The sequence below is a fragment of the Mauremys reevesii genome, linkage group 10 (assembly GCF_016161935.1).
Source record: "Mauremys reevesii isolate NIE-2019 linkage group 10, ASM1616193v1, whole genome shotgun sequence".
In the NCBI taxonomy this organism is placed as follows: domain Eukaryota; kingdom Metazoa; phylum Chordata; order Testudines; family Geoemydidae; genus Mauremys; species Mauremys reevesii.
Window position 1 is genome coordinate 80671701 of NC_052632.1, and position 27594 is coordinate 80699294.

Below are 27594 nucleotides of genomic sequence, written 5' to 3' on the forward strand. Positions count from 1 at the left end.
GGCAGAATTTTATTTTTTTTTCTTTCACTGGGTATCTTTTTTTTTAAACATTTGTATTTCTTTAAATTTTCACAGTTGTAGGAAATTATGCGGGGTGAGTCAGACAGAGCAGATGCTGAATTTCAACAAGTTAGCTTTATAAACAGTTAAAACACACGTTCTCAGCGTCACATGTCAAAATATACAAACTAAGTATTCTTGAATCCAACTCTGAGCTCTCAGGCAAAGCAAGAAATGCTGCTTATCTGTCCATTTCAATTATTGATGGAAATATTTTTCATTGGTTTGTGTGTGTGCAATGAAATTGATGTTTACTGGTAACAATCTAATCCTTCCAAGTTTACTTAATTTGCAATTTGATGCCTATTCACTTATTAGAAGCAGAGGCTATTCAAGTTTTCCCCTCCCCCAAATGCACATGGGTCCTGACCTGCAGCAGAGACTGCTGACTTGGGGTCTCATAAAGTCTATGTTCTTACAACTCACAAAACCCATCACCTCAGCTGTAAACTAAATCCAGTGTCTGGGGGGGCAGGTCATCACACCTCCCCAAGTCCTTTCTCTAACACTTTACATTTATCTGAGTTGGGAATCTATTAAAAATACGCTTATTTCAGCCTGTGATATATTGGTTCCTTTCTAGAGGAATTTGGGATGGCTGTCATATGTTGGGAAAGAACGGAGAAAAGTTTAGCCTTTGCATTTGACTATTTAACTCCCTGTTCACCCTTTAGCAAAGTGACTGCAGTGAGAATCATATCCTGACATCAGAAATGCAAAACTGTCGATTTTTTTTTCTAAATGAGGCTCAGAAGTACTTCCCTCATTTAAATGAACCCTGTCAAACCCCACTACCCGAACTTCCTCAAACTGAATCCCCCTGAAATGTAAGACCACTGGGCCAGTCACCACTGAGAGAGTCCTTGAGCAGAGAGGGCCTTTGCTCCTGGTAACCCAGGGGGATTTACCCATCACACCAGTTAGTACTCTACTCTTCTGGTTGCCTTCCTCACTGTCTCGCTAAGGGCACTGTAATCCCACCAACCCCTGTAGCCTCTGGATGGTGCCTTAGCACTCTTGAAACCCCTGAAACCAAGCGATCCAGCTCTGCATCTCAAACAAAATAATGCCTGGGCTGTGGGTGCAGTTGCATTGATAGGATGGCTCAAGGATGTGTGCGTTTCCTGAGACGCATTGGAGCTGAATAAATCATCAAAAGGAGAACTAGGGAAATCCTTGAATTTGAATGCGTAAATGACATGCCTATTCATTATTTATCTCCTCTTGCATTTTAATGAATTGTGATGATTAGCCAAATTCTACAGAGAGGATCATGTTATAGATAATGGTATAATCTGATGTGTATAAAGAACTGGCTTTCTCTGAAGACCAATGCTTCTTTATAGCTGTTTATCCAAATTTGGATAATCAACAGAAGTTGAAAACCTCTTCCCAGCCTTCCTGTGAGACTAGCATCAACATAACCTCAAAGGCTTGAGTCCGGTGGTCAGTGTGGGATGTCAGGCTGAAGACCAATCGGGTTTAATGCATATGTAATTAAGATAAGCAGAGTTTAATTTCAGATGTAAAAAGTTCTTTGTGATCAAAAATGGTTGAGGTTTTTTGCTAGTATTTCTGATCCAAATGTCCTAGTTATCTAAACCGGGGTGTTCCTTTAACAGACACCATTATACAGCCAGTACTGCCCAAAAAATGCAAATTTCTCTGCATGTGAAGTCAAATTTTGTCTGAAAATTAGCTCAGTTCTAATACAGAGATTCAAGGAAGTGGCACCACTTATTTGCATCTAGAGATGGCGGTGGGGTCATGTAACCTTGGCAATTCAAGAACCATGTTTCATAATTCCATTGCCACGGCCTTCTGAATGAATGACTAACAAATGGCTCATCTGTGACAAGGCCGAAGGGCGGTCTTGTGCCTGTAGCACAAAACTGAGTGTCGGAAACCAGGGTTCCGTTCCTGCCTTTGCCTCACGACTCCGGTGTTACCGTAGGCAAGTCACACAAACCACCTGTTGCCTCCGTTTCTTCATCAGTAACAGGATAGTACTTCCATACTCTACCTGGCCAGCAAGGATAAACTCATTGAATTTGAGTAAAATTGAGCTGATCCTCTGATGAAAAGCACGGCTAAGTCGGAAATATTATTACTGAGCACTGTGGTGCTAAGGGTATGGGGGCTTTAGAAATGTGTAATAATAAATTCTTTCTCAGCATCCAGTATGGTGGGGGGTAATCTTCCTTAGATGTAAATATTTAGGAATTATGCAGTGTTAACAAGCCACTTCACCTTGACTGGTCCCTTGAAATGTGGTAACTACTTATGCTAAACAATCTTTCACCTTGTATTTAGCTGGGACCGCCTGAGTAAGTTTTCAAACCTGTTGCCGAGCTCTGTGTGGGCTCGAAAGCTTGTCTCTCACTAACAGAAGTTGGTCCAGTAAAAGATATTGCTCCACCCACCTTGTGTCTGTACTCTTCTCGTGACAGCTGGCCTGCCTGTCGATTCTTAAGTAATGTTCCTGAGGTTTTGCAATCAGAGCTTAAATTTGATCTGTGCAGTGCCTGACAGAAGAATGAATAGTAAACTCTACAATCTGAACATCTGTTCCTACTCCCTGATAGGGATTATTCACTACTCCATTGTCAAACAGGTTCAGTGACCATTAGCAGTCTTTAGCATGTACCCCGTCACTCTTTGGGGGGGATATTCAACTTATATTTTGCTGTAAATAAAACCTTAAGATTAAATGTTAAGCAGGGTTGTCTCCTAAGATCACCTATGTATGTGATGCTGTGAAATCATCTGCCCTAAATACAGGCCAGTATGAGGAAGAGTCAATGGAAGTTGGAGTTGAAGAACAAAACATTTCCGAAGATTCAGCTACTCCTATCTTAATATTACATGTGACAGGTTTCATTACCAATTATGGAAGATTCCTGTATCAGGTTCAAGAAACCTCAGCTTGGCTTTTTTTGAGGTATGCAGAAGAAGCCTGTTCTTAGTTAAGTCATCTAGAGCTATATTAAAAGCTAATTATAATCTTAATTTTAAATTCTAATTCAGACAGAGAAATACTGACACATGATGCCTTCAGCAGAGAAATGAGCTGTACACTGTTCTAAAGAATTAGAAAGGTCATGAGAAGACAGCCTTAAGGACAACCTTAGGGGATACCTTCTTGACCTCAATCAAATCAGATTTAAGGTTATTTCTAGCTACTCTTGGTGTCCAGGAGGCGAGATAATGTGGGAACAAAAATATGGCCAAAGGATCAAAATACACTGTTCCGTTCCTAACCTAATGGGATTGTGATAAGCTACAGTAATGACTGTCTTTAAATTTCTGAAGATGGATGTGGGGGAACAAAGTTTGCCTACTACAGTGTATATCTAAAGACTGCTAACAGATGTTGGTGCTGTTTGATGTTGGGGGTAGGAGCTGGAGTGTGAAAGAAACAAAATTCCGTTTGGATAATGCTGATCTGTATTTAGACAGCACCTTTCATCCAAGGATCTTTGAGCACTTTATAAGCACTGATTGATCCTTATAGCCCCACTGAATGAGGTGGTATTTGCATCTGTAAAAGGGGGACAATGCTACCGACCACCTTTGACAAAGCGCTTTGAGATCCGTCCGGGAATGTCACTGTATGAAGAGCGAGGGATTCTTTTTTCCAGTAGCAGAGCCCCTGTTGGGCTAAGTGCTGTATGGCAGGTTTAGTAAAACTCAGTCCCTGCCCTAAAGATATTACAAGACACACACAGGAGCGGGGAGTAGGGAACTAAAACGCAGAGGAGGAAGTCGTCCGCCCAGGATATCACAGCAGATCAGTGTCTAAGGCAGGTATAGAAGACACGTGCCTTGGCCTCTGGACTGTATGACCTCTCTACTATCCCTTTGGCAGCTTGGCAAATGGGTGCTAGGAGGCTAAAGCTTTGTCGTCACTTGGAATTAGCCCCAATTCTAAGCCTTGGTGTAACCACCTGCAAACTACAAGCACAGCTATGCCAAGCCCCATTTCCAACATGAGTGTTTACCACTGCTTGGAATGGGGCAGTTGAAATTACGGCTTTGTCTGCCTACCTTAAGGGTTTGCACAGCTGCAGCTATCCCAGGGTTGAAATTGGATCTTGTCCATAGCTGGAATGTAAGATACTAACACTCTGTGTAACTTCTCCTTCTCCAAAAACAATCTGGTCTGTGCAAGAGAAGAGCTGCTGCCTCCATCCCTCAGGTCAGTTACAACCTGGGCCTGATTGACTGACTAATCTCAACTCTTGTTGACTTCTGCAGCAATGAGCTGCTCACTCCTGCTCAGCAGCTTCCCTATGTCACTTGATGTTGCTCCTGACTTTTTAGCAGCATCAAGCCAGTTTGCAAAGAGAGATTAAAAAGGAAGCTACTTCACCAGATTCGTCAGTTGTCTTTAAGTAGAGTCATTGTGAGGCTCCAGTTAAGGTTGCTAATAAAATAATATCTAATCCTGGCGCTGTATGACCTTGGCTGGAGGAGATGTTGGTTATCAGGAGTTGGACTTCTACACCGGTGGCAGCACGGCAGGTGCTCTGTCAGCCTTTTGAAGGAGATTTGACATACGCCATATATTTTATACCACGTTTTTCACATAACATTTGTGACTGCTTATTTCCAGCTCATTTTAGACCCATTAGGAAAATGATTTCACCAGTCCTTGCTGCTAATCTTGCATGATCAATGCCCTCTGATATTATACGGCTCCTAAATTATCCACTTGTATAATCCACTCACTTCCCCAGCCTCACTTACTGTTCGTTACTTTCACTTTTTGCTTTGTGTTTCTAATTAGAGCAAGAGCTTTTGGGGCAGGGTTTGTGTGTGTGTGTACAGCACCTGATACAATGGGGGCCTAAGCCCCAACAGGACCTTTCAGCCCTGCTGCTGTACAGCTATTCATTACTGCAAGTTTTGAGATTGAGATTAAGGCTGAGATTTGCAAAGCAGCCTGCTTCTGGCCACCAAATTCCTATTCACTTGAATATAGATTAGGTATCTACCCCCTCACCCTTGCCAACTTTGGAAATCTCTGCGTATGTTCATACCCTAAGACTTTCAATGGGCAGGCAACTACCCAATCGAAATAAGAGCAAGATGTGGTGCCATATACAGTCAACACTGAAGGTCTTTGGCTTTTCCTGCAGTCCAGACCTTCAATACTATATCTTTAAACTATCTCTGCTGAGCAGGATAGGACAGTCACTGATAAACTATTTCTACAGAGGACACTAATTAACCTGCTAAATGAGATTATCCCTTCTGAGCATGCACCAGAAAGCTAAATTAGCTAAAATACCATTCAAAAGAGATCCATAATTAGCCGCCTGTTCTGAGGGCACCATCAATGTTTTGGGTGACCTCCGCCTAATGAGGCTGTGCTTGCTCTGTGGGTTTTTTGTGGGGAGCTGGGTGGGCTCATTTCTGCTGTGATGCCATCAGGGCCGGCTCCAGGCACCAGCCGACCAAGCACGTGCTTGGGGTGGCAGCTTGTAAGGGGTGGCGCTGTGGGGTTTTGTTTTGTTTCAGCGGGGTGGCGCTCGGGTTTTTTTTGTTTGTTTGTTTGTTTCAGCGGGGCTGTGCTCAGTTTTGTTGGTGGTTTGTTTTCTTTCGGCAGGGCGGCGCTTGGGGTTTTTTTGTTTTGGCGGGGCTGCGTTGGGGGGGAGGTGTTTCAGAGGGGTGGCGCTTGGGGTTTTTTTTTTTTTTTGGTTTGGCGGGCGGGGTGGGGTGGTGCTCAGGGGTTTTTTTTTTGTTTTGGCAGGGTGGCGCTCGGGGGGGGTTGTTACAGCAGGGCGGCGCCTTTTTTTTTTTTTTTTTTTTTTTTTTTGCTTGGTGGGCGGCAAAAAAGTTAGAGCCGGCCCTGGATGCCGTTGTCCTCACATGGCATGCTGTGTTGTGAACAGGCCACTTCACCTTACTGGCCTCACGGTTCTCTGGCTCAGTGAGTGTAGGAGAGGATTTACAAAGACAGAGAACGCTGAGGCCAGCAGCCCGCATGCAACCAACTCAGTTCTCAGTAAAAGATATTCCCTGCCCCACCGTGTCCCCGAAACATAGTGGTGAGATTGCAAAATAAGACACAAGTCGGCGAATGACAATGTGAGAGGTGTTCTACAGCATGCACCTGTGTCCCTGCCTGTGTCTCTAGGCTCCAAACACTGGAGGTCTTTGGAAATTTGACCCTTAGAGTTTACAGCCCTGATCCTGCAGCCACTCATGCTAATGGCAAAAACACCGGGGGCCTTCACTGAGAGAAGAGTCAGATCTGACATTAGATCAAAGCCCCAGCAAAAATGACTCCATCATGCTGCATGAGGCATTAAGGAAGGTGATTAGATCAGCAGCTAGAGCAGTAAGTGGGTTGGAGCATCATAGATGTCGTCTTATAGAAGCGCCATATTTCAGTGATTCCAAGGGCTGCAGTGTAATGAGCTTGTTCTGGCTTTGGTTGGGCGTGTTTTGGTGGCTATTGAACAGGCATGTAAGTGCAGCAGTAGCGAATTTGGTTTCCACTGGATGCAACACTTTTCACAGGTCCTGCATTGTGGAGGTCACTTACTATTTTCCAGATGGAGCGAGCTGTTGGAGGGCTCTGTAGTTTTCAGGCAAGAGCCTGTGGTTGCAGCCCCCATCATGGCTTCAGTGGAAGAACTGCCGATCGGCTGGAAAGTTCTAAGTAGCTCCAATGTGTTACTGCAGCACGTGACATCAAATTTCCGGGCAGGTAGCTGGTGTTGAGATGGCATCTAGGTAATAAGTTGCTAAACACATTGGCAATCTCTAGATTGACGTGTACATGTATTCACCTCCAAACGTGTGGTTAAGCGCGCCCAACTCTCCAGAAGAAGGAACATCATACTCATATTGCATGCTGCCATTCACCGGGCTAATGAATGAACAGAGTCAAGCATTGGACAGGTGCAGTTGTGACAGTCTGCAGGAGCTGCTGTCCGCCACAGGTGCAGTGTGAGGCTAGTTCCTTACATGGCTGGTTATCAAGGCTGGGTTCAGAAGATGGGATGGAGAAGGGAATCTGAATCTGGAATGCATGGGAATGTCAAAATCGAAGCTTTAAAATTGGACAGTGAATGAAGGCATTGGGCTGGGACTCAAGTGATCTGGGTTCATTTCCCAGCTCTGCTAGGGAATACCTGGGCCCAACAACTGTGGGCAAGTCACTCAATCTGGTCCTCAGTTCCCCCGGTGTAAAATGATAATAGCTCATTTCTCTCTGCCTTTTCTGTTTAGGCTGTGAGCTTTTCAGGGACGGGCCTGCCTCATTCTGTACAGCACGTCGTCCACCAGGGCTGTAATCGCAGGGAGGCTCTGGGGGCAACTCTGTAATCCTTATACAGTTACGGTGTTGTTAGTTAAACACTCTCTCAATGAACTAGAGGCACACATCAGGCTCTTTCTTCCAGCTGCCTGCCACAACAATTTTTTTAAAATAAATTGGACTAAGCAGCTAAGCAGCAGCTCGTTGCTGGCTGCCAGATTAACAGATGGCCTACAATCATTAATATTACAAAACTTCAGGAGTTCATAATTCCCTAATCTATAAAGCTGGGACTGCAATCTGCCAGGCCTGGCCCAGAAGCATTTGCTGGGGTGACGCCCCCCCAGCTGGGGACATTCCTCTCTAAAACCGATAGTTCAAAGTGAGCAGGTGGAGAGATCCGTGTGCTAGGGCCAGGCCCACAGATATGTGGCCTTTGTGCATGATGCTAAAGAAAGGGACGTATGCTCCTCCAAAGTCCCCCAAGGGCGGGCTATTTAGATCTGATGGGAAGCTAAAGTTCCACTACGTACCAGTCTTGATTCAAGGTACAGCACGACGGATGCTGTGATTTATTAATGCTCAGCTTCCGCATGGCTGTTTTCAGCCACCGAGATCAATGCGTTTTGCAGAGGTGGGCGGCAGCATTATCTTCATTTTATGGCTGGGAGAAACAGAGGAGCAAAGACGTGAAGTGACTTGCCCAAAGTCAGCTAACAAACAGGCCTGGGTCAGAGCCGGGCTCATGGCTCCTGAGTCCCTGTCCAGTGGCCCCTGCTGATTCTCTGGAAAGTCTACACAGAAGAGCTGAACTTCCCGCACTGTCAGCCCCCCTCACACACTGAACGTGCTGGGAAACCCGTCGGAGGAGATGCTCAGTGCAATGGCTGCCACTGGTTCTGCAGCACCCTTGATTCCCAGTTGCTTCGAAGTGCGAGGTTAAACAAAGCCAGCCAACCCCCCGCCCCCCCCCAGGCAAGTCCAAAGCGAATGACGTCATCCATAACAAAGCTCTTCTCTACGGGGGCTTCCAGGGCTCTGCTGCAGAGGCGCGTAGCCCTATTTAGCTGTCACTAGTCAGATGTCTGAAAAGCCAAGAAAATCCAATAACCCACGTTCAGCGTCATTTTGTTCTTAAACCCCCAATCCTGTCCCATAACTGTTTGGAGAGGCGGCACGAGGAGCTTATAATTGATGTCAATGGCTCAGTAAGCTGGTATTTCTGAATCCCATCTCACTGACCTCTTTAAGCGACATGTGGTGGTGTTTAGAAAACGCAGCGCACCATACAGAGGGAGGAACCCCAAAAGGCTACTAAATAGGAACCCGAAATCATGGATTTAGAGTCTGAAAGAAAAACCCAGTGTTGATGGCACAATAAAAATGAATCAACTCTCTTTAAGGAGAGAAAGCATTGCTTAATTATGTAGGTCTAGTGAGACCCCCCCTCCAATTCCCCCTGTCCCAAATAAACAAATCAACCAACTAACTAAAGAAAGAAACTCACCCCTGCTCCCCGAGAGCTTTTACCCTGAAAAGAGAAAAGCACCGGAGGCTCCCAGTTGGCTACAAAGAATGTGCCAGAGACTGTGGCCTCCACTAGGGCTGCTGCTATTGTTTTTACCTGGCAGATGCTCAGCTGCGAGGCCATGGGTAGCAGCAGCCCGGTACTGGTGCCCCAAAGAAAGAGGTTTGGGGGCACCTCCGTTGGTGCCCTGCGGCCACTAGTGTGGGTTGACTCACTCGTGGGCAGCAAAAGCAGAGAAGCGGGGGGGTCCCTCTCCTCCCGCCAGGCCTGTGCAAAGGCAAAGGGCCTATGGTACGGCTCGTGGGGGGATGAGGGTGCAATGAAGTGGGGAGTCTAGTTCCCCCTCCCTTGGCCAGCTCTGAGCGGAGACCCGGCAGCCGCCACTCCTGAGACAACAGCATGAGCCAGCCTCTCACACAGAAGCTAACAGGCTGGGGCACCTGCATGCCCTGCATATGGGGGCACCCCTGCCAGTGCTGCAGGCTGGGAAGGGGAGGCCCCAACATTTCCCCAGCCTCGAGCTCCAGCCTGTAACATCCTGAGTGGGCAGTGGGTCCCTGGCTGCAGGGCTGCCGCGTCAGGCATGGCCAGGAGAGAGGATGCAGGTTTCTGGGTCTTCCCTCAGAGCTGGCCAGGCGAGCTTGGGTCCCCTTTGCCTTCTCCCCCCAACATTGCTCCCCTGTCAGAAGCACTGGAGCTCCAGGCTGGCGCTCAGAACGAAAGTGCCTCATCAAAATGCGAGCAAGAAAGGACTTGGGACGAGCAGAGGAGGGGTGCCTAGAAGATGGGCCTGTAACCAGTGTGGGCAAGCCCTGATGGCCTTATAAAAAGGACAGACGTTAAAAAGCTGAAACCAACTGGCAAGAGCTTAGGCATGATATTTGTGCTGTCTAGGAAAGGGTTAAGCTGCTCACAGCAGTGTCATGCCCTCCAGGTCAAGACTAGCCAAGGAGCGTTTGCCCTAGTGCTGGGATATTGATAAACTGATTTGTCTGGCAGAGCGTGGGTGGGGGATTGGCTAGTGCCCCTGGACTGCAGTGGAATTCTCCATCCCTGCTCGCTGGCGAATTAGGCAGCACACGAGTCCTTTTCAAGTCCCAGGGGACCTGGTGCCCGAAGAGGCAGATGCCATGGCCGGAAAGGAGCCGCCAATGAACAGCACAGATTGGCCCAATAGTGGCCCTTTTGGACTCCAGCTCTGCCCCAGCAAAGATCGTGCATGTGGCGCCTTCCCTGCTGTTGGCATGAAAAGAATGGCCCAAGTGAGGCACAGCAGGGCCGCCCAGAGGATTCAGGGGGCTTGGGGGTCTTCGGCAGCGGGGGGGAGGCCCACGCCGAAGTGCCCCGAAGACCCGCAGCGGGAGGCCGCCCCCACTGCCGAAGCGGGACCCGCCGCCGAAGTGCCGGGTCTTCCGCGGCAATTCAATGGCGGCGGGGGGTGGGGGGGGTGTCCCTCGGAAGGAGCCTCTGCCACCAAATTGCTGCCGAAGATCCCAGAGTGAAAGAAGCTCCAGGGGCCAGGGCCCCACGAGAGTTTTCTGCGGCCTCTGGAGTGAGTGAAGGGCCCCACTCCAGGGGCCCCAAAAAAACTCTCGTGGGGGCCCCTGCGGAGCCCGAGCCCTGGGGCAAATGGCCTCACTTGCCCCCCCGCCCCCCCCCCCCTTCCCGGGCGGCCCTGAGGCACAGGCCAGCTCTTTCTCAACATCATCATTGCTCTTAAACTTTTTGTGAAAATTTTGAACATCAATTAAAAAAAAGTCAGGCTCTCCAGCGAAAATGTGCTTGGAAATTAAGTTTGGGATGCTGAGCACCAGACTGAGAACCTTCCTTGGGGCCTAACGCAGAGATTTCCGCAGGCAGTGTCACTGTTAGGCCAGAGAAACGAGCACAGTGAGACCCCCACAGCGGGCATTGTGTGCGTAGTGAGAGGCAGGGTGATGATACAGCCTGAGCCCCATGACGGAGCAAGAACCCCCTCCAATCCTTTCCAGCCAGCCCGCATCTGTGAGAAGCCCCAGTCCTCACAGCAGCCGCACGAGCCTGACTTGCCAGGCCAATATAATTCAAATAGAGTGACAACTGCTGGCTGGCCTGCTGGCTTCAGGTCTTACAAGGGCAGGTTTTCTAGCCCCTCTCGGCTCGCCCTTTCATTGTGTGCATTGACCGTCAACGCCAAACTGACCCAGTCTAGGGCGCGTAGCCTGGTTTTTCTGGGAGCCGAGCCACGGTTTTGCTGCCTATAAAAACACACAGCTCGTACTGCAGTGTGTAGGCAGACTTCGGTTCCCATCAGCTGAGCCTGCACTGGTCAAATGAGCAGCGACTCCCCAGGAACGCACCTAAAGTTCTTTTGCTTTGCCATGCAGCGGCTGGAGCCCGGAAAGGACTTTGTCAATAACGGACGTCTAGTACCTGCCAACAGCAACTACCCTGGCGCCCATATTGATTTGGAGCTGGAAATGGTTCGCCCTTGACGAGAAAGCACGGGCTGCTGGAAAACGGCCCAGAGCCATTAATGAGAGCCCCCCCGTGCGCTGTGTCTTGTCCCTGTGCATGCTGACTCACATTACCAGCATGTGTATGCAGCTTCCCTCTCTTACACGCGCTCTCTGTTGAAACAGCAGCACATGGTTTGTCGTCTTTCCTTCCTTTACCGCTGCATTGAGCCCTTACTAATTTTAGTGCTGCTTTTTCATGGGTTTGTGCCGCTGTGTTGCTCGTGAAAGGTGTCAGCCTGGTGCGCTGGCTCGCTTCGCCCTGGCACAGGCACCAGCAGAAGGCCTGTATTCCCCCCCGCCCCACGCTCCCGCCTATATGGCGCGGCACTGACCTGGGGGGAATCACCTGAACTAGTGCTGTCTCCACGGCCCATTGTCCTTGGCATCACTGCTCAGCGTCTCCCCACATGCCCGGCAAAAGCAGGGGGAAGATGGGGGTCCCTTAGTGCCAAATGTTGTGAACGCTGTGATGTGCCTGATCTGGCACCTCAGCCGCCATGGCAAGAGAGGGCTAATGTAGTGTATAGGAAGTGGGTGGTATCACTTTAAATAGTTTGGGAGCGTCCTAGCGAGTCTCCCCACCTTGCATTGCAGACACCCCCGACCATAATGAAGCAGCGGTGTCGTTCGGTCACCTATGCAGCTTTCGCAGGGCTGGTAAAACTGGGACCCAGCTGCGTCCATGTGGCGTCTTCATGGGCATGCTGCACAACGACGCAACTGCTTGATAGCGCCACCTAGTGGCCAGGTTGAAGAGAGGGCGGTTGGAGAAGAGGGCCGGGACAGGAGCATGGGAACGTGTGACGTCCGGCACCTGTCACGCGAGAACGAGCCCAACACCCGGGCGCTGCTGGCAACACTGTAATGACCAGCCAAGATGGGGACTCTCTTGTGGAACATGCTGGGCAAAAACGTAGCAAGAGCCAGGCCGGACAAAGGGGAAACAGAAACACTGAGCCAGAAGGGCCTTGCCCAAGGTCACCCAGCATGGAACCCAGGTGTCCTGACACCCAATCCAGGGCCCTAGCAACTGGGTCTCAAAGAAAATGTAAGTCTGGAGCCTCCACTGCATAAGCAATAGCCAAGCTCTCTCCGTCTCAGCTCCTCAGCCAACCTGGCTCTCCGCCCCACCCTGCTCAGCCCCTGCCCGCCCACAACCCGGTTCTTTGTCCCAGGCTCTTTGCCAAGCAAGTCCCAGTTACCTTTGAGCTCAGACTGACTGATCTAGTGGCCCCCCCTCTGACCTTAAAAAAATCTTGGCCTCCTAATTCCCAATCTCCCACCTGCCAGTCTCCTTGCCCAGCCACGTCCAAACTCCACCCCCCGCACACTCCCAGTCTCCCCCTGCAGCCCACCCCAGGCTCCTTGTTTCAATCACATTCCGCCCCGTCGCCCCCGCTGGCTGGCGCTGCGTGCAAATGAGGCAGCTTTCTCCTGAACACGCCGGGCGTCAGCAGAGGGCAGCACAGTGCACATCAGCGACACGGGCCCTGCTCTCCGGGTCGGTGCCCAACCTTGGCTTGGCCCGCAGCCACCCAGCGCTGCAAAGGCCGGGAAAGTCCTGCTCGGCCCCGGACCGAATCTTCTGTGTTTAGCTGCGAAGCTCTGTAGTCCTTGTGCCACCCCACGGGTGCACTAGAGCTTTTCAAAGGATTTTTTTTTTTTAAACAGGGGCAAAACAATGTGTTTTTCACTCGCCTCCATCTTGGAAACAGCTGGACCATTTGGGCTGAACTTTTGCAAAACACTTCAGCCTGACGCAGACGCCCAGGCCGGCCAGCATGACAACATTTCCGCCCAAACTGGTAAAATTTGGCAACATTTTAAGTAACTGAAAACATGGTGTTGTAACAGGCCGTATCAGGCAACAAGCAGCAGCTGCCAGCCTGGCCCATAATACAAATGGCTGAGACAAGGGGTAATTCCCTATAATCATGCACTTACCATATGTACTATGTGCTAGGAGTAGGGTACTGAATGTGTACGTGCCGGGATGTATTTTGTGCTTGGTTCATGACCACTGTTGTGTTGCAGCTGAATGCAGTTTGCGTGTCTAATGCAGCAGGGATGCGCTAACTGCATGGTAATGAATGCATTAATCTGCTCCTAGCCGCTGGCTTGCTCACTGCCTGGGCCTGGCCACTGGCCACAGTGGTGAGATGGCCCAGACGGTAACTGTGAAAGCGCTACCGAGTCTAGCCAAAAACACTCCCGTGAGCTCAGCTGGTGTCCTTAGAACTGAGGCCGCCGTCGTAGCACGTAAGGGAGCGAAAGACCGAAACTAGCGTCATATGCTACGGGGCCCTGGTGGAGCAGCTTTCAGCCCAGGCTTTCAATGTCATTAATATTATCAGCTCTACTGCAACTTACACCCAGAAAGCTCCAAGCGTGTAACCAACCAACCAACCCCCTGAGTGAATTCTGACTTGTAACGGCCCTGGCAGGTTGGTCAATAGCCCTGCTTTACAGCTGGGAACCTGAAGCGGGGAAGTGACCTGCGCTGGGGTAAAGCGGATGCCCTCGTTCTAGCTACTAGCCCAGACTCTCTTCCAGCAGCTCAGCAGCGAACCCAGAAGGCTCGAATCCCAGTCATCTATCCTAGACCATCGTGCAGGGGTGGCCAGTCGTTGGCTCCAGCGCCACATGTGGCTCTTCAGGAGTTAATATGCGGCTCCTTGTATCAGGGCCGGCTCCAGGCACCAGCCGACCAAGCACGTGCTTGGGGCAGCACCTTTGGGGCGGGTGGTGCTCGGGTTTTTTTTTTGCTTCGTTGGGGCAGCGCTGGAGGGTTGTTTTTTTTTGTTTCGGTGGCGTGGCATTTGGGGGGGGGCGTCGGGTGGCGCGGTGCTCGGGGGCGGGGGTTTCAGTGGCATGGCACTCACGGGGGGTGGTTTTTGGTGTGGTGGCGCGCGCGTGGGGGGTATGGCGGGGCAGCGCTCTTCTTTTTTGCTTGGGGCGGAAAAAAAGTTAGAGCTGGTCCTGCCTTGTATAGGCACCAACTCCGGGGCTGGAGCTACAGGTGCCAACTTTCCAGTGTGACGGGGGGTGCTCACTGCTCAACCCCCGGCTCTGCCCCTACGCCACCCCTTCCCGCCCCCCTCCCCTGAGCCTGCTGTGCCCTCGCTCCTCCCCCTCCCCCCCAGAGCCTCCTGCATGCCACAAACCACTGACCAGTGGGTGGGAAGCGCTGGGAGCGGGCGTGGGGGGACTGATGAACGCGGGGGCTGCTGACGTATTGTTGTGGCTCTTCGGCAATGTACATTGGTAAATTCTGGCGCCTTCTCCGGCTCAGGTTGGCCACCCCTGGCCTAGCGCATCAATATCAGACTCTCACACTTCTTACACGACTGCTCCGCTCCATTTACCTGGGTGGGATTATTTCAGTTTTTGTTTCACGGTAATTAAAACAGTGGCCATGTTAGTTACTTTAATTCTTAGCAGTTTAGCTTCCTTGATTTTCAGAGGGGGGTTGCGTTTTTTTTTTTTAATTTTTTTAATCCGCGTCTCATTTTAATATGTTTAAAACATGTAGTGTAGCCATTTCATTCTGCTGGCGCTGTGGCCTGCTCGGCTTCACGGTGGTGCCAGCAATAAGCACGGACCTGGTGCTGAACCAGAAAAACAGCTCTTGCACCAGTTGCGTGAAGGGCACAGTGGAAAAGCCGGCAATGGGACTAGATTTTTTTTGTTTAATAACTCAGCAAATACTAACCAGGAAATCTTGTGCAACGTCTCCAGCAAAGCCTGAGGAATGATCACTGTGTCTGAGCGCTACAGTCATGCCTGTATTACACCGTGTTATTCTCTCCAGCAGCTCTTGGGTTCCCTGCTCCCTTAGGGAGACAATTAAGGCACCAGTCTTTAGGCAAAGGTAACTATGGTATCCAACCATTAGCTGTTACTGTCAGCGGCAGTCAGGAGAAAACAGCCTGGTCAAGAACTAATGAGCCAGCAGCATCAGCATCCAAGGCCTTTCTGCAGAACCCGTTATCCCGCACAGAGGGCATTGGAGTGATCCGCACGGGCGCCAGGGACACAGACTTGCTCACGCTTAGCTTAGCTCAGTACCAAACCGTTAGCCAGCCAAATCCTCTGGGGTGGGGTGGGGTGGGGAAAAGACGGGCTCATTATCCCGCTCGGCGCTGTGTCTGAGGCAGCTGGCCTGGCTGTACACTAATAGATTACACTGAGGATTTGCGATTGTTAACAGGGAAGAGAGCTTTAGCTGGATCCATTCTGGTAAAAGGCCACTGAGTCTCGCCGAGCCAGCGGAGGACGCATCCTCGAGGAGGGACCTGTACTTTTTCCCCTCCCGGTTACACATTTTCTTACAAGGTAGGTGGCTGATTTGATGCGTTTATTTGAAAAGCAGCACTACAAAGGCTTTGGCAGGGGAGGGGAGATGGGGGAGGAATTATTCCCCCCACACACTCCCTCCAGGGGAAGCTGGGTGAGAGATTAAATCAAAGCTGCCTTGTATGCCTTGCTATTGATTTGCCTGCATCTCTTTGTAACAACAGCAGACACACACATCGCCTGCTTGCTGGCACCCGAGGGGAGCTTGCGGCTGCGGCTTGTTGAAAAAGTCTAGGGAGATGGGACTCGCCCCGCACAAGCGGCCCCTTGCAGCTGCTGTCTGGGGCTAGCGTCTCAGTCTCGGTCACGCTGCATTGCCATTTTTATTAAAAAAGCAGGGGCCTTCGCACCGTTCAGCCGGGGGAGCTCTGTTGGGGGATGGGATGGGGTGTGTGTGTGTTTAAAGTTAGCCGTGTGCGGCCTCTCAGCGATGCTCTGCTGGGATCCCTGCGGCGGGTGGCTGTTTTTGAGGGGATGGTTGGCGTTTGCTGTCACGGTAGATGAACGTGATTGTCGAGAGGAGCCGTGTACGCCCAAAAGCTTGTGTCGCTTGCCCGCAGCCGTTGGTCCAATAAAAGCGGTTACCTCACGCACCTTGGCTGGCGCGTCAGCGGGGACGTCGGTCTCAGGGCCAAAACAGCCGCCAAATATTATCAGCGAAACACTGAGACTAAGTTCAGTGCTGCTCTGGCCTTCTGGCTGTACGGGACGAGCGTGTGTGGCGTTGAGGGGGGTCAGGGTCAGCTGGCGGCTAGACGTGGGGGGAGAGTGTGTGTGTGTGTGTGTGTGTGTGTCGGGGTGAGCGCACACCTCATGGTGCTGATGACCCCCCCGCCCCCCCCCGAAAGGCCAGGGCTGCCCCCCTAGCAAATGCAGTGGGTGGGCTGAACACTGTGACAAGGGAGGTGGCCTCTGCGCTGGGTTGCTTTAGGTCTTTGGGGGCAAGTGCCACATACAAGCAGCTGGGTTTCGAAGCAGACCAGAGGCAGATGGACGAATATGATGGAGCACCGGGGCTGCCTCAGGTTAGGGGAGGAGCGGAATGGCGCTGATGGGTCTGACCACCTCCAAACCCCTGCTCTGATGAAGTCCCTCCTGCCCGCTACCCCCTCGCAGGCTGACGGCTCACTCGCCTTTAAGGTGCCTGCATCCCAACGCTCTCTTAGCCCGGGGGTGGGGGTGATCTCTGCGACCCCCCTCAAATGGATCATTGGCACTGGCGTCGGAGGCTTTGCTGCCCAAGTGCCCGCCTGCTCTAGCAGCACGAATGGTTTCTTGCAGTGCTGCCCGGCTCTGCATTACATGCTGCTTGTCACACACTGCTGCAGGCTGCCCAGAGGGCCACACCAGGACGAGGGGCGATCGAACTGGACGGGTACCACCCTGCCCCCGCCATTGACCAATGCAGCTCGGTTTGACAGCAAAGTGCAGCAGGGACCCTCTAGGGACAACCAGCCATTGGGGCTGAGGTGTTAGACATAGGGGCCTTGTGCAAAGAAAAGTTAGCAGCTTAGGTCAAGTGATTGGGTCTTCTGGCCCCTTCCTCAGCTGTGAAACAGCTTTGCTTATCATGGACTCATTGTGGCATTTGGCACCAGGACTTCCAGGGTCTCGACTGGACTCTGTAATGGATTTGCTGTGTAACCTTAGGCCATGTCAATGCTCCGTGCCTCGGTTTCCCCGCTGTGAAATAGGGAGGATAATACTGCCTTCCTCATCTTTGCAAAGAGCTAGAGGTGCCAGCTGCAGCATGAGAGCAGAGACAGACATTGCAGTGTACATTTCCTTTGGCTTTCGGCTCTGATGTTTCTTCCTTCCCTGTTTCTATAGTCTGTGAGTGTCCCTTCCTCCCTCGCCTTTAAATTCTCTTCCTCTCTGCAGTCCTTCCCATTCTCTTCTCAGCCTCTCCAGTCTATCACTGCCCACCATTAAGCATGTGTCCATTGGTGTTGGCTGGCAAGGGGCAGTAGATGTTGGAAACCTGACCAGTGCTGGATGTTCAGGTGGCAGGGATCACCCTGAGACAGATCACTATGCTGCTCAGTGGGGGACAATCCTGCCAGGCCCCATCAAGCCTGTGAACCCAGCTGCAAGAGCCTGCAGGGAACCCTCAGTACATATCGACCCCTAACCCAACCACGGCCCTGACGCCGATCTCTCTTACATCCGTGTAAAACAGGAGTAATTCATTGTCTTCAGCTGTTGTGCACGGGTCAATGACTTCTTAGTGAAGGCAAAATTTGTCCTGGTCTCTTTACTCAGGGACTGCGTCCCACCTGCTCACCCTTCTGACAGCCTTTCAGCACAGATAATGTATTCCCCGGCCCTCAAACATGCTGCGTTTATAGTGTCCAAGTGGTTGCATGCTACGTTCCCACCTAAGGGTATCACAGAATCTAAATCGCAATCAAAGCTGACCTGGTTCTCCCGGTTACTTATTTGAAAGCTAATGCTTCTGGCAGCGTATGCAAAGCACAAAACCTGCTAGCCCACACTATAAAATGAGCAGCTGTTGTGTAATTTATGCCACTGCTTAGCTCTGACTTTGGCGGACTAGGACCTGTGCAAAGGTAGGTGTGGGGCTGCTATTGTGATGCGGAGACAAATGCAATAGCCAGCGGGCAGTGGGACAGACGCTCTTTACAGTAAGGGCCGGATTGTGAGAAGGGCAGCGTCTTCCCAGGCAGGTGCACTTTGTACCTGCAATGGTGTATTTAGAATTGAATTGCAGGAGCAGCTCTGGATGTCTGCATCTCTACCCAGTGCAGGGAGAAGGGCAAATATTCCATTTGGTGCCTGCGCGTTCATTGCTGCAGGCACAGATTGCACCTGTGAACAGGGAGGCTGGGCCTCAGTCCCCCGAAATAGTACCTCTCCAGGTATCCCGGAGTCTGGATTCCCCAGCTGCTCTGGGAACCTTTCCTTTCTAGGTGGAAGGAGGAAATGGGAACTGGACTTGGAACGAGCTGGTGGGGGGAGCGTGAACAAGATGACTCAGGAAATTGGTATTTGTTAAGGCACTTTTCACCTTTAGTTCACGGGCTGGGACTCCGGCTTGGCTGGTGTGAGACAAAGTTGTTCTCAGCTAGTGGCTGTTTGGTATTGGCTTGGAAGGATTTGATTTTTATCAGAAATACCGATAAACAGCAATTTCTCACTCACACACACCCCCTCACCCGCTCACCCACCCACCTCCATCCATGAGGATGGAAATGTACCGAGAGCCAAGGTAAGAAAAATGCTGTTTGAGAGAAGGGATTAGAGTTTGATTTTTAGGATATTTACGCTGTATATTCTGACGTGATGTTGAGCATTTGTGTTTCAACAGTTACAGCTTTAATTTTTGGAATCTCAGCATCCGCTGTCATGAAACAATTGTCTGCCCCTCCCCAGCCCTTGTCTGACCTTCCTCCCAGAATTTCCCGCAACAGTGAAGATTTAACTAGATAAAAATCTAAAAATAAAAATTGATATTATTTGTCAAAATCACACAAAACAAGAATCAAATTCTGCCAAGCCCACCTGTGTGCAATGAGTTGGTCTCAGTGCAGTTCCTAGTGGACAGCTCTCCATATTACATCACCAAACCATCACCGTGACAACTGGCACTCCATACCGCCCATGCTGGTAGAGAAATCAAGGACCGACTGACTTATGCATGTTGAACCCCACTGTGAGACCTAGCTGGGGGAGCCCGCAGGTCAGGCCTGAAGCATGTTGGTAGGACAGGGTGTGAGGGATGTTTGCTCTGCAGCTGCTCGAGGCATAGCAGAGAACCAGGGCCATGAAGCCAGCACCTCTCAATCTGTGCCCAATTTAATATAAATGTCACCGAGGTAGGATTGTGAGATGGGGTTCAGAGCTTTCACAGTGTCCCAGGCACAAGAAACAGGTCAATAGACAGAGAGAGAACGAGGTTTGTCTTTTTTTCTCTCTCTCACTCTCTCTCACACACACACACACACCCACCCTTCCAAAACAGATCATTCTGTTCATTGTGCTACCAATGGGCCAGATCCGCAGCTGATGTAAATTACTGCAGCTCTACTAAACTCAATGTTGCTTGCCTGACTGACAGCAGCTGAGGGTCTGGCCCAGTGTTTGCAGCCGTAGGCCAGATTCTGATATCTTTACTTGTGCTGAATAGCACCTCACTCCACTGACTTCCGTGAGGCTATTTGTAATGTATGGTTCAGGCTAAGGGTACCAGAATCTGGCCCTTAAAGTCCTGTTAGATCCAGGAGGAATCTCTGAACTATCCCTTGCATGCGCTGCAGGAAAGCGATGCTTTTTCCCCTTTGGGGCTTCAAAAGGTCCTCATGGGCTTGTGACACAGCAGGAGAACTCTAGGTGAGGCAGACAGCAAACTAACCCCCCCGCTATGTTTCATAGCAACAAACTCGATGGTTCCACCTCCATGTTGGAATCAGGCCCCCGAGAGACAAGGACCCAGATCCTGGAAGGTATTTAAGAGCCCCCACTCCCATTGAAATTAATGGGAGATACGTGTTCAAAAACTTTGAAGGCCTGGGCCAAAGTGACACAGGAACTCTGAGGCAGAACGAGGCATAAGCCCCGGGCTAACCCCCTATCCATGGGACTATCCTTCCTCCAGCCTACCTGCCTTGTTAGAGATTAGACAATGGGAAGCTGTGCTCAGCTGTGTTTGCCAACAGCCAGCTGTTAGAACGGCTTATGCTGTCTCTGGTGGTTGGACCTCCTCTGTGTCCACTGGCAGATTAGCCCTGTGCCAAGGGAATCTCAATCTTGGCTCGGAGCTTGAGCCAGCATTCTTTCCTCGGACCCAGGGCCTCTCCCTAGCTGTCTGAAAGCCCCTCACATGAAGCTTGTCTTCCCTCTCATATCCAGACTTAGCATATGTGGCACCAGCGACTTGCCCAAATCAGAACATTGGTGGGTCTCTCCGAGGTGTCCAAAAGGAAACTTTCCCCAGGCTCATTCAGAAAGAATTGTGTTTGGTTTGTCTCCCTTAGAAGTCACTCGTTGCATCTCTCTTCATGAACCCTTCGCCTCCCCTCATCTGAATCCCAGGCTGCTTCTATTCACATGCCACTTGTAAGTGTTGTCCTAATGCCTGAGACAAGTACACTTGGCTCTTCTCTGACCCTGAGACACACCATGCCAGGAGATTCTCAGTCAGCAGGATCCGGGCCTGGTTTCACACTGGGAAGGCAGGATTCGGAACAAAGGGGTTGTGGTTAGCAAGTACCATGGGTCCGACCCACTTTGGAGCTTAGCCCCCCCTTAGACTCCTCAAAGGCAGATATTTACATCAAGGCTAAATCCTTCATTTCCATCGGTCAGGAACAGCTGCCGGCTCTCCCGCCCCATGCAGCACTCAAAAAGGATTTGTTAGTCAAATGATAATGCCGTATGAGGCACTATGCAAATTGCAGAGGGGAGGGGGAACAACGCGGGGGAGAATTACTTTCAAATGAACACACCAGCCCGACCTAGTTCAGACTGAGCAGCAGCCATGGCAGGGACCCTTAATGCCTGGGAGGGACCCCTAGTAGGACACAGTTGCATCACAGAAAGAAGAGCGAAGGGCAACAGCGATCAAACGATGGTGTGACTCTGGCCTACGAGGCGGCCTTCTCCCACGTTGGGGGGGGTGGGGGCTGGGTGGCAGTGAAGGAGCAGCAAACAATAAGCCCCTGGTAAAGGACATCTAACAGCTATGGCAGGAGCAGATTTGGGGGACGGGGCGGGGGTCAGAGCCAGGGATCACGATGAAGGGTAGCCAAAGCTCAGCTTCCTGGCATGACCTCACTGACCATCTGCAACCCCCAGTGGTGATGACAGCCCGAGTCCGTGGCACGCGCGCGGTGAATATGCCGAAATGGGGATTCTGCATCAGCAGATCCTAAGCCCCAGGTTGTGAGTTCGTTTTGTTTGAACGCTTATCGCAGGGCTACGTGTGGAGCCACCATCACCGGGTAACTGTCATGCCCATTACACCCAACAGGCCCGGGGCAAAGGCACGGGCTGCACCGAAAGCCTTGATGCGTTCTCGATAAGCCACTTGATCTGTGAACGCCTGGGCAGGGTCTTTTCCAGGGAAGAGAGATGCCTGCAGGAAAGCTCAAGGGCCGTCCAACACTAACGTGTTCAGCCATGAAGGGCTAGAGCGGGAGGGAACGAGCTACAACAAACGCACCTGAGGAGGAACAGGCTTTGGGAGTGTTAACGAGCGCAAATTTGCCTTTGTTTTTCAGCCCAGGTTGCTTCCACCTTAAGAAGGACATTCGCTAAGACCTGCCACCATGGATGAATGGGACCTCCCACAGTGGAAGAAGGAAGTAGACAGCCTGAAATACCAACTGGCTTTTAAGAGGGAAATGTCTTCTAAAACAATACCTGAGTGAGTCAATGCTTTCCCTGGCCCCTTCTGGCGGCCGTTCAGTAGCCCACACGGAATGAGGTGGTGGGTCTCAGACCAAGGCCTAGCGGCTATACGCCCTCATCTCAAACAGGCCACTAACAGGCCGTTTGGACCACATGGATATAAATTGGTCAGGTCAATGGAGCCAGGCTGATATGCACCAGCTCAGGATCTTGCTCTCTGTCAGCAGCCTCAGCAGAAAGGCTAAGGATGAGACAGCCACTGAGACAGGAAAACCCCTCTAGGTGCTCCGCATGGTTGGAGGGAGTGAGGTGCATTGGCAGGCCCTGTGGGACGTGGGCCCTGAATAGGATGGCAGATTCTAGGGTCTCGACTCCAGTGCCCTTTGCCAGAAATAAATCAGCATCAAGAATACTTGGGCCCAGATTCTCCAAAGTACTTAGGACCTTTGAAATTAATTGCCGTTAAGCACCTAATTACCTCAGAGAATCTAGGCGTAAATTCCTAACCTTAGCTATACAACCAGCAGCACCACCGATACTGAGGGAGGACGGCAGAGCCAAAAGCATTGAGCATGGCCAGTTTTCTCCAGCACCCATCATCTAACCACTGATACATAGAGAGAAGTGGGCTGTGTCTCCAATCTTCCAGGAAGCCTAAGCACTGGGGTTCCAGGCCAGCAGGAAAGATTTGACCAGGATAAGGGTAATGCTAGGTGAACATGTGTCTGCACCTAACTTTAATTTAGCTCTGTTTTAGCCATGACTGGGTTGGATCAGCTGTTTCCTCAGTTCTTTCCCCCTGGATTAGAAAGGAAAGGACCCTTCCCCTTCGGTGACCTGCTCTCGAGGTGGTGGTAGCTTGCAGGGTTCCTGCTTTAGTCCATATTTTACGATGGCCATGCACCCCACACCACTCAGCGGGCCTGAAGATAGCGCTCCCTGCAGAGTCACGCTGGAGGTGCACCTAGAAACATCACTTCCCCTCTCTGCACCCACAGCCTGGATAAGTGCATGTACAACAGAGTCACCCAGCAACACTTGTGCCAAACAAGTGTGCAAAGGCAGGAGTCTGCTGGTGCAAGGGAGGGAGCGTGAGGGAGCTGCCATTGAACTTGCATCTACCTTTGAAAATCTGCACCTTCAGGTGCAAACTGATTGCATTGGGGACAACTCCATAGTGCATGCAGCAGGACCTATTCCATTCTAGGCACCTCTCCTGGCTTCTGGAAAAATTCATGAGACTTAATGACTTCGTTAAGTTCCAAATCTTTGTGGTGTTGTGCAAATTCTCTTGAGAAAGGAGCCGTGCACTGTTCATTTAAGCCCTGGGAGCTCTAAGAATCCAATCCAAGACTTATCTAGATAGCAGAAGTAATAAATAAACATATACCTATCTCATAGAACTGGAAAGGACCCTGAAAGGTCATTGAGGTGAGTCCAGCCCCCTGCCTTCATTAGCAGGACCAAGTACTGATTTTACCCCAGATCCCTAAGTGTCCCCCTCAAGGATTGAACTCACAACCCTGGGTTTAGTAGGCCAATGCTCAAACCACTGACCTATCCCCCACTCCCCACTGCTCCCCGACTGATGTTCCCATAGCATCAGATGCAGCTGCCTTTGCATCCTCCTCTGCCCCACAGCAAGCTCCCACCCCTTCGGGCTTTGAGATTGCTCCCCACAGAGGGATGCTGAGAAATCTCTCACCTGTAACAACATCAGCGCCAAGTCCTCAAACATGGAGCCTGCACAGAAAATAAGAAAAATAATAAACGCTGGGCTCTTTTTATTTGCCACCAGGTTTCTGAGCTGCTGTGGGGGTTGTGTGCTGATTGAACGCTGTGATTCGCACCTAATCACCTGAGTCTGGGAGGGGGGCTTTAAAAACCGAATACCAAATATCAAGAGAGCCGGCAACACTGCAGCCTCTAGCTGAAGTGTAGAGGGGTCGGGGGCTAAATTGTTAGCAGAGATTTGAAAGCCCACACAATCATAACCTTGCCCGGTTACTCACTTCCTATGTGCTTCTGATGCCACAATCCTTCCAGTTCTCCAGTCACCAAGCCATCTCACTGTCCTTCAGCTCCCCCCTTAAAACTCTTCTCTTCTGTGAAGCCTACAACAGATGTTACAGCGGTTAGGCAACTGGTGTTTTGCGATCACTGCCCATCACGTTGACCAATATTGTCTCATGGTTTCCTCATACTCCCCTGTCTGTCTGCAGCCATCTGTTTTCTCATCTTAGACTAAGTTCTCTGGGGCAGGGACTGTCTTTTATGTTGTGTTTGTACAGCACCTAGCACATGGTCCTTGACTGACGCTCCTCAGCACTAGCACAATACACGTTAACAATATAGTGAAACCTACCCTAGAAACTCATCTGCAAAAGGAAAAAGCCAAGCCTGGTCTTTGCGGGATGAAGAAATTTGTTGTAGAAACTTTGGGGCCCCTTTAAAGTGCTTGTTTCTGAGAATGGCTATTGCACGTGGAGCCCAGAGTGTTGTTTCCACAAGAATACAGAGACGGTGAGTGAGGTACTAATGTCAAACACTCGCTCGCCTCCGAATGCGAGTTGGCTGGTGTAGGCCCCAAATCCCCACCCCATAAGCGGCTGTAACAGCACATGACTGACTGTGTCAGGCCTGGAATAACAGAGGGGGCTGGAAGTTAGAACTGAGGTGCTTTGCTGGATGTTTGTGCAGGGGGCAGGTCTGGACCAAAAGGGAGAGATGCACTGGCAGAGATGCAGCAGCGGGTTCATGGACGGTGCATGCTTACCGTGCCCTGCTCAAATCGGTACCGCCAGCACTTGAACACTATGTTTAATGGCAAAGGGCTGCAATCCAAACTCGCACACCAGGCCCCGTTCTGACTACGACATTCCGTGCCGGGGGTGCTGGCCATGGGATAATCACTGCCGAATGGCGGCAGAGACAGTGCTCGCAAGTTTAACAACAGCTGCTTTCAAACGCGAGCTACAAAGCCATGGCGAAATCTGAAGCGGGCCCAGCCCTGCGTACTGAATACTTTTCCTCACCAGGCTGTGGAAGGAGAAATACAGAGTCCAGAAATACTCTGATTAGTAGTTTGATTAGTCTCTGAAACCTTCCAACTGTGCTCCAGAATGCAGCATTCCAGACGGCCATGAATATCAGGTGAAACTGATGGTTCTGGTATCAATGGTGTCACCGAATGATGCATTCTGGGAGGAGGATGGCAAATCTAGCAGAGGCCAGTGGTTTCCTGCGGGATAAAAGAAATGAGAGATGCTCATTAAAATGCATTGCGTTGTTAAGAGCTCCTCCACTCTGTGCTGTATGCTTAACCTTTGTGTTTCACACGCTGGGCAGTGATCTTCCAAGCTTTAGAATACACCTGCTCATATTAAAAAAAATTAACCTCCTGGATGGGCAACCGATTGCCTGTGTGAATGGACACAGTGCAAAGCCAAGAAGTTTTAAAACAGAGGTTCTCAAGTTGTGGTCTGCAGAAGGCCGACAGGCCACATGATGTTGACTCCTCATTTTCAGCTGCTAATTCACATTAGCAGAAATTCGGAGGACCTTAAATGCTTCACTACTGTCACTTTCCCATATGATCACTGTAGCCTGGAGGTGTTAGTTGATCATGAATGGCAGGGGAACGTAGGTCCACGCAATCATGAAAGGGAATGAGACGTCCGAGAGACAATCACATTATTAAAATGTGACCCACGCTGTGATGTAGTTGAGGACCCCCCATCTGGAAACAAAGTAGCTGAAAAATTAGCTGTTCATTTGTCTTCTCCAATTACCCGTGACCGGGGTCTCCTGGTCACTGTAGGACATCAGGGGCACCACCACCACTTAAGATGGCTCCCCAAACCGGTCTGCTCAAGGTGGCAACTTTTAAAGAGACAAAAAAAAGGATGAAGTCAGCAGCCGAGAGGAGGGAGCTGATTTTTAAAAATATTCAGATTTTGTATAGGTCAGACATCAGGTAGCATTGTTATTTGTTCTCTAGTTCTCTAGGATCTTTTGGGATGCAAGGCTCTTTATACATGAAAAACGTATACAGCTGTAACAGCCTGCCCCTGCCGCCTGGTCAGGATGATGCGACACCTCGGCTACCTAGGGACATTATTTGCCTAACACTGTAAAATGCATAAGGGAACCTTTTATGCCTGTAGCATCTGCAGTTATGCCAGTTTCCCCATCATGAAGGCACCAGATCAGCACAGGGTGTGTGTGCATCACGCATGTGCCTGATCCCTGCGGGTGGGGAAGCCACAGGATCTCAGGCCCACACACATACACAAACACACAGCAGATACACTGCTGCTTCTGTCAGTAAAGGGGTGGAAGCCACCCACCTTCCCTCCCTGTGATCCCTCATGGATCTGGCTCTGGGAACAGCTCACTTGCCCAGGCTCTGAAGCTCACCCAGTGACTTGCCATCCCACATGTCTCTGTGCTCTGCCTCCGACCGTCTACACCCTTTGGGTAAGTGGGGGGAATAAGGAGAGGGACGGGGAGTAGACAGCAAGACACGTGAAAGGGAAAATACACCGAAAAGTGAGAGAAGAGTAGTGAGAAGACTGGACAGAAGGAGAGCGAATGGCAAGTGGAGCTGAACCCGGTGCCAGGAGGCCTGGGGGCAGCTCACCCACTCAGCCATCCCAAAGGCGGCTGGCTGAGACTAGGTGCGAGGGACGGACAAAATTAAAGAGCCAAATAAATGCAAGAGCCACTGCTCCCCTGCTAAGTGTCCTGCTCCCCACACCACAGAACAGCTCATCGGGCTTTGTCACCACTCTGGACAATGCTGTGCCCTGCAGCTGATGTAGCTCACCCTGACAGCAGCAACCCCACAACATTGGGAAACGCAGAGTCTGGGCGTTGAGGGTGTAGCATTAGAGAAGGTGGGACTGCTGGGTTCTCTTCAGTCGCACTCCCGACTCCGTGTAGCTGTAGGCAATTGCTTGGTCCCCTTGTCTTGTGAGGATACTATTATTTTACCTACCTGATGGGACAGGACGGGACGGCTGGGTGATGCCATGGAAATACTAAGTCTCATTATTGCGTAACAATGAAAAGGAATGTTCTAGCCCCACTTCAGCCAGAATAAGACAATGAGAAATGCCCAGAGCCATTTAACCGCCCCGCCTCTCCTCTCTTCTCTGTAGGTTGATGAAGTGGATAGAAGATAGCATTCCAGAAGACCCATTTCTGAATCCAGAGCTGATGAAAAGCAACCCTTGGGTGGAAAAAGGAAAATGTACCATACTCTAATGCCCCTAAATCCAACTTCACTCCCAAGTGGCTGTGGCTGACAAAATGGCTTCCTCCTGAGATATTCAATTTTGCATTAACTCTGAATGTACATTTTTTTTATTAGTTTCCTAATATGACTAACTGTACAAACACATCCTCATCTTGTCTTATTATTTTTATTAGTAGAAACGATTCTTTTTTATACTGAAAAAGCACAGGCCATAAAAGAGTAAATTGGTAAGAGATGCAATGTATTGGAGACT

At 50.5% G+C, this 27594-nt stretch overlaps 1 protein-coding gene and 1 long non-coding RNA gene across 4 annotated transcripts; one reads left to right on the forward strand and one right to left on the reverse strand.

Moving 5' to 3' along the window:
* Window positions 1-15508: 15508 nt before the first annotated feature.
* On the forward strand, window positions 15509-27580 carry GNG13 (G protein subunit gamma 13). 3 transcript variants are annotated; one of them, XM_039492939.1, is made up of 3 exons: window positions 15509-15691; window positions 21952-22097; window positions 27244-27578. In XM_039492939.1, exons 2-3 carry the CDS (start codon window positions 22000-22002, stop codon window positions 27347-27349), a joined length of 204 nt encoding a protein of 67 aa, XP_039348873.1. In that variant the 5' UTR covers window positions 15509-15691; window positions 21952-21999; the 3' UTR covers window positions 27350-27578. The 3 variants fall into 3 exon arrangements, with proteins under 3 accessions (XP_039348873.1, XP_039348875.1, XP_039348874.1); XM_039492941.1 differs by lacking the exon at window positions 15509-15691 and adding an exon at window positions 18266-18282 and having other exon boundaries at window positions 27244-27580; XM_039492940.1 differs by lacking the exon at window positions 15509-15691 and adding an exon at window positions 21534-21672 and having other exon boundaries at window positions 27244-27580.
* Window positions 19103-27061, reverse strand: LOC120373894. The gene is made up of 4 exons (XR_005585792.1): window positions 26910-27061; window positions 24094-24195; window positions 23787-23824; window positions 19103-20896 (listed from the first exon to the last, which is right to left on the reverse strand). It is a non-coding gene; the product is annotated as an uncharacterized LOC120373894 (long non-coding RNA).
* Window positions 27581-27594: the final 14 nt, after the last annotated feature.

Bases quoted from the DNA above. Each gene is read 5' to 3' on its own strand.
- GNG13 (XM_039492939.1), top strand. From the start codon at position 22,000: ATGGATGAATGGGACCTCCCACAGTGGAAGAAGGAAGTAGACAGCCTG. The intron at 22,098-27,243 runs GTGAGTCAATGC...TCTTCTCTGTAG, and splicing joins TCTTCTAAAACAATACCTGA to GTTGATGAAGTGGATAGAAG.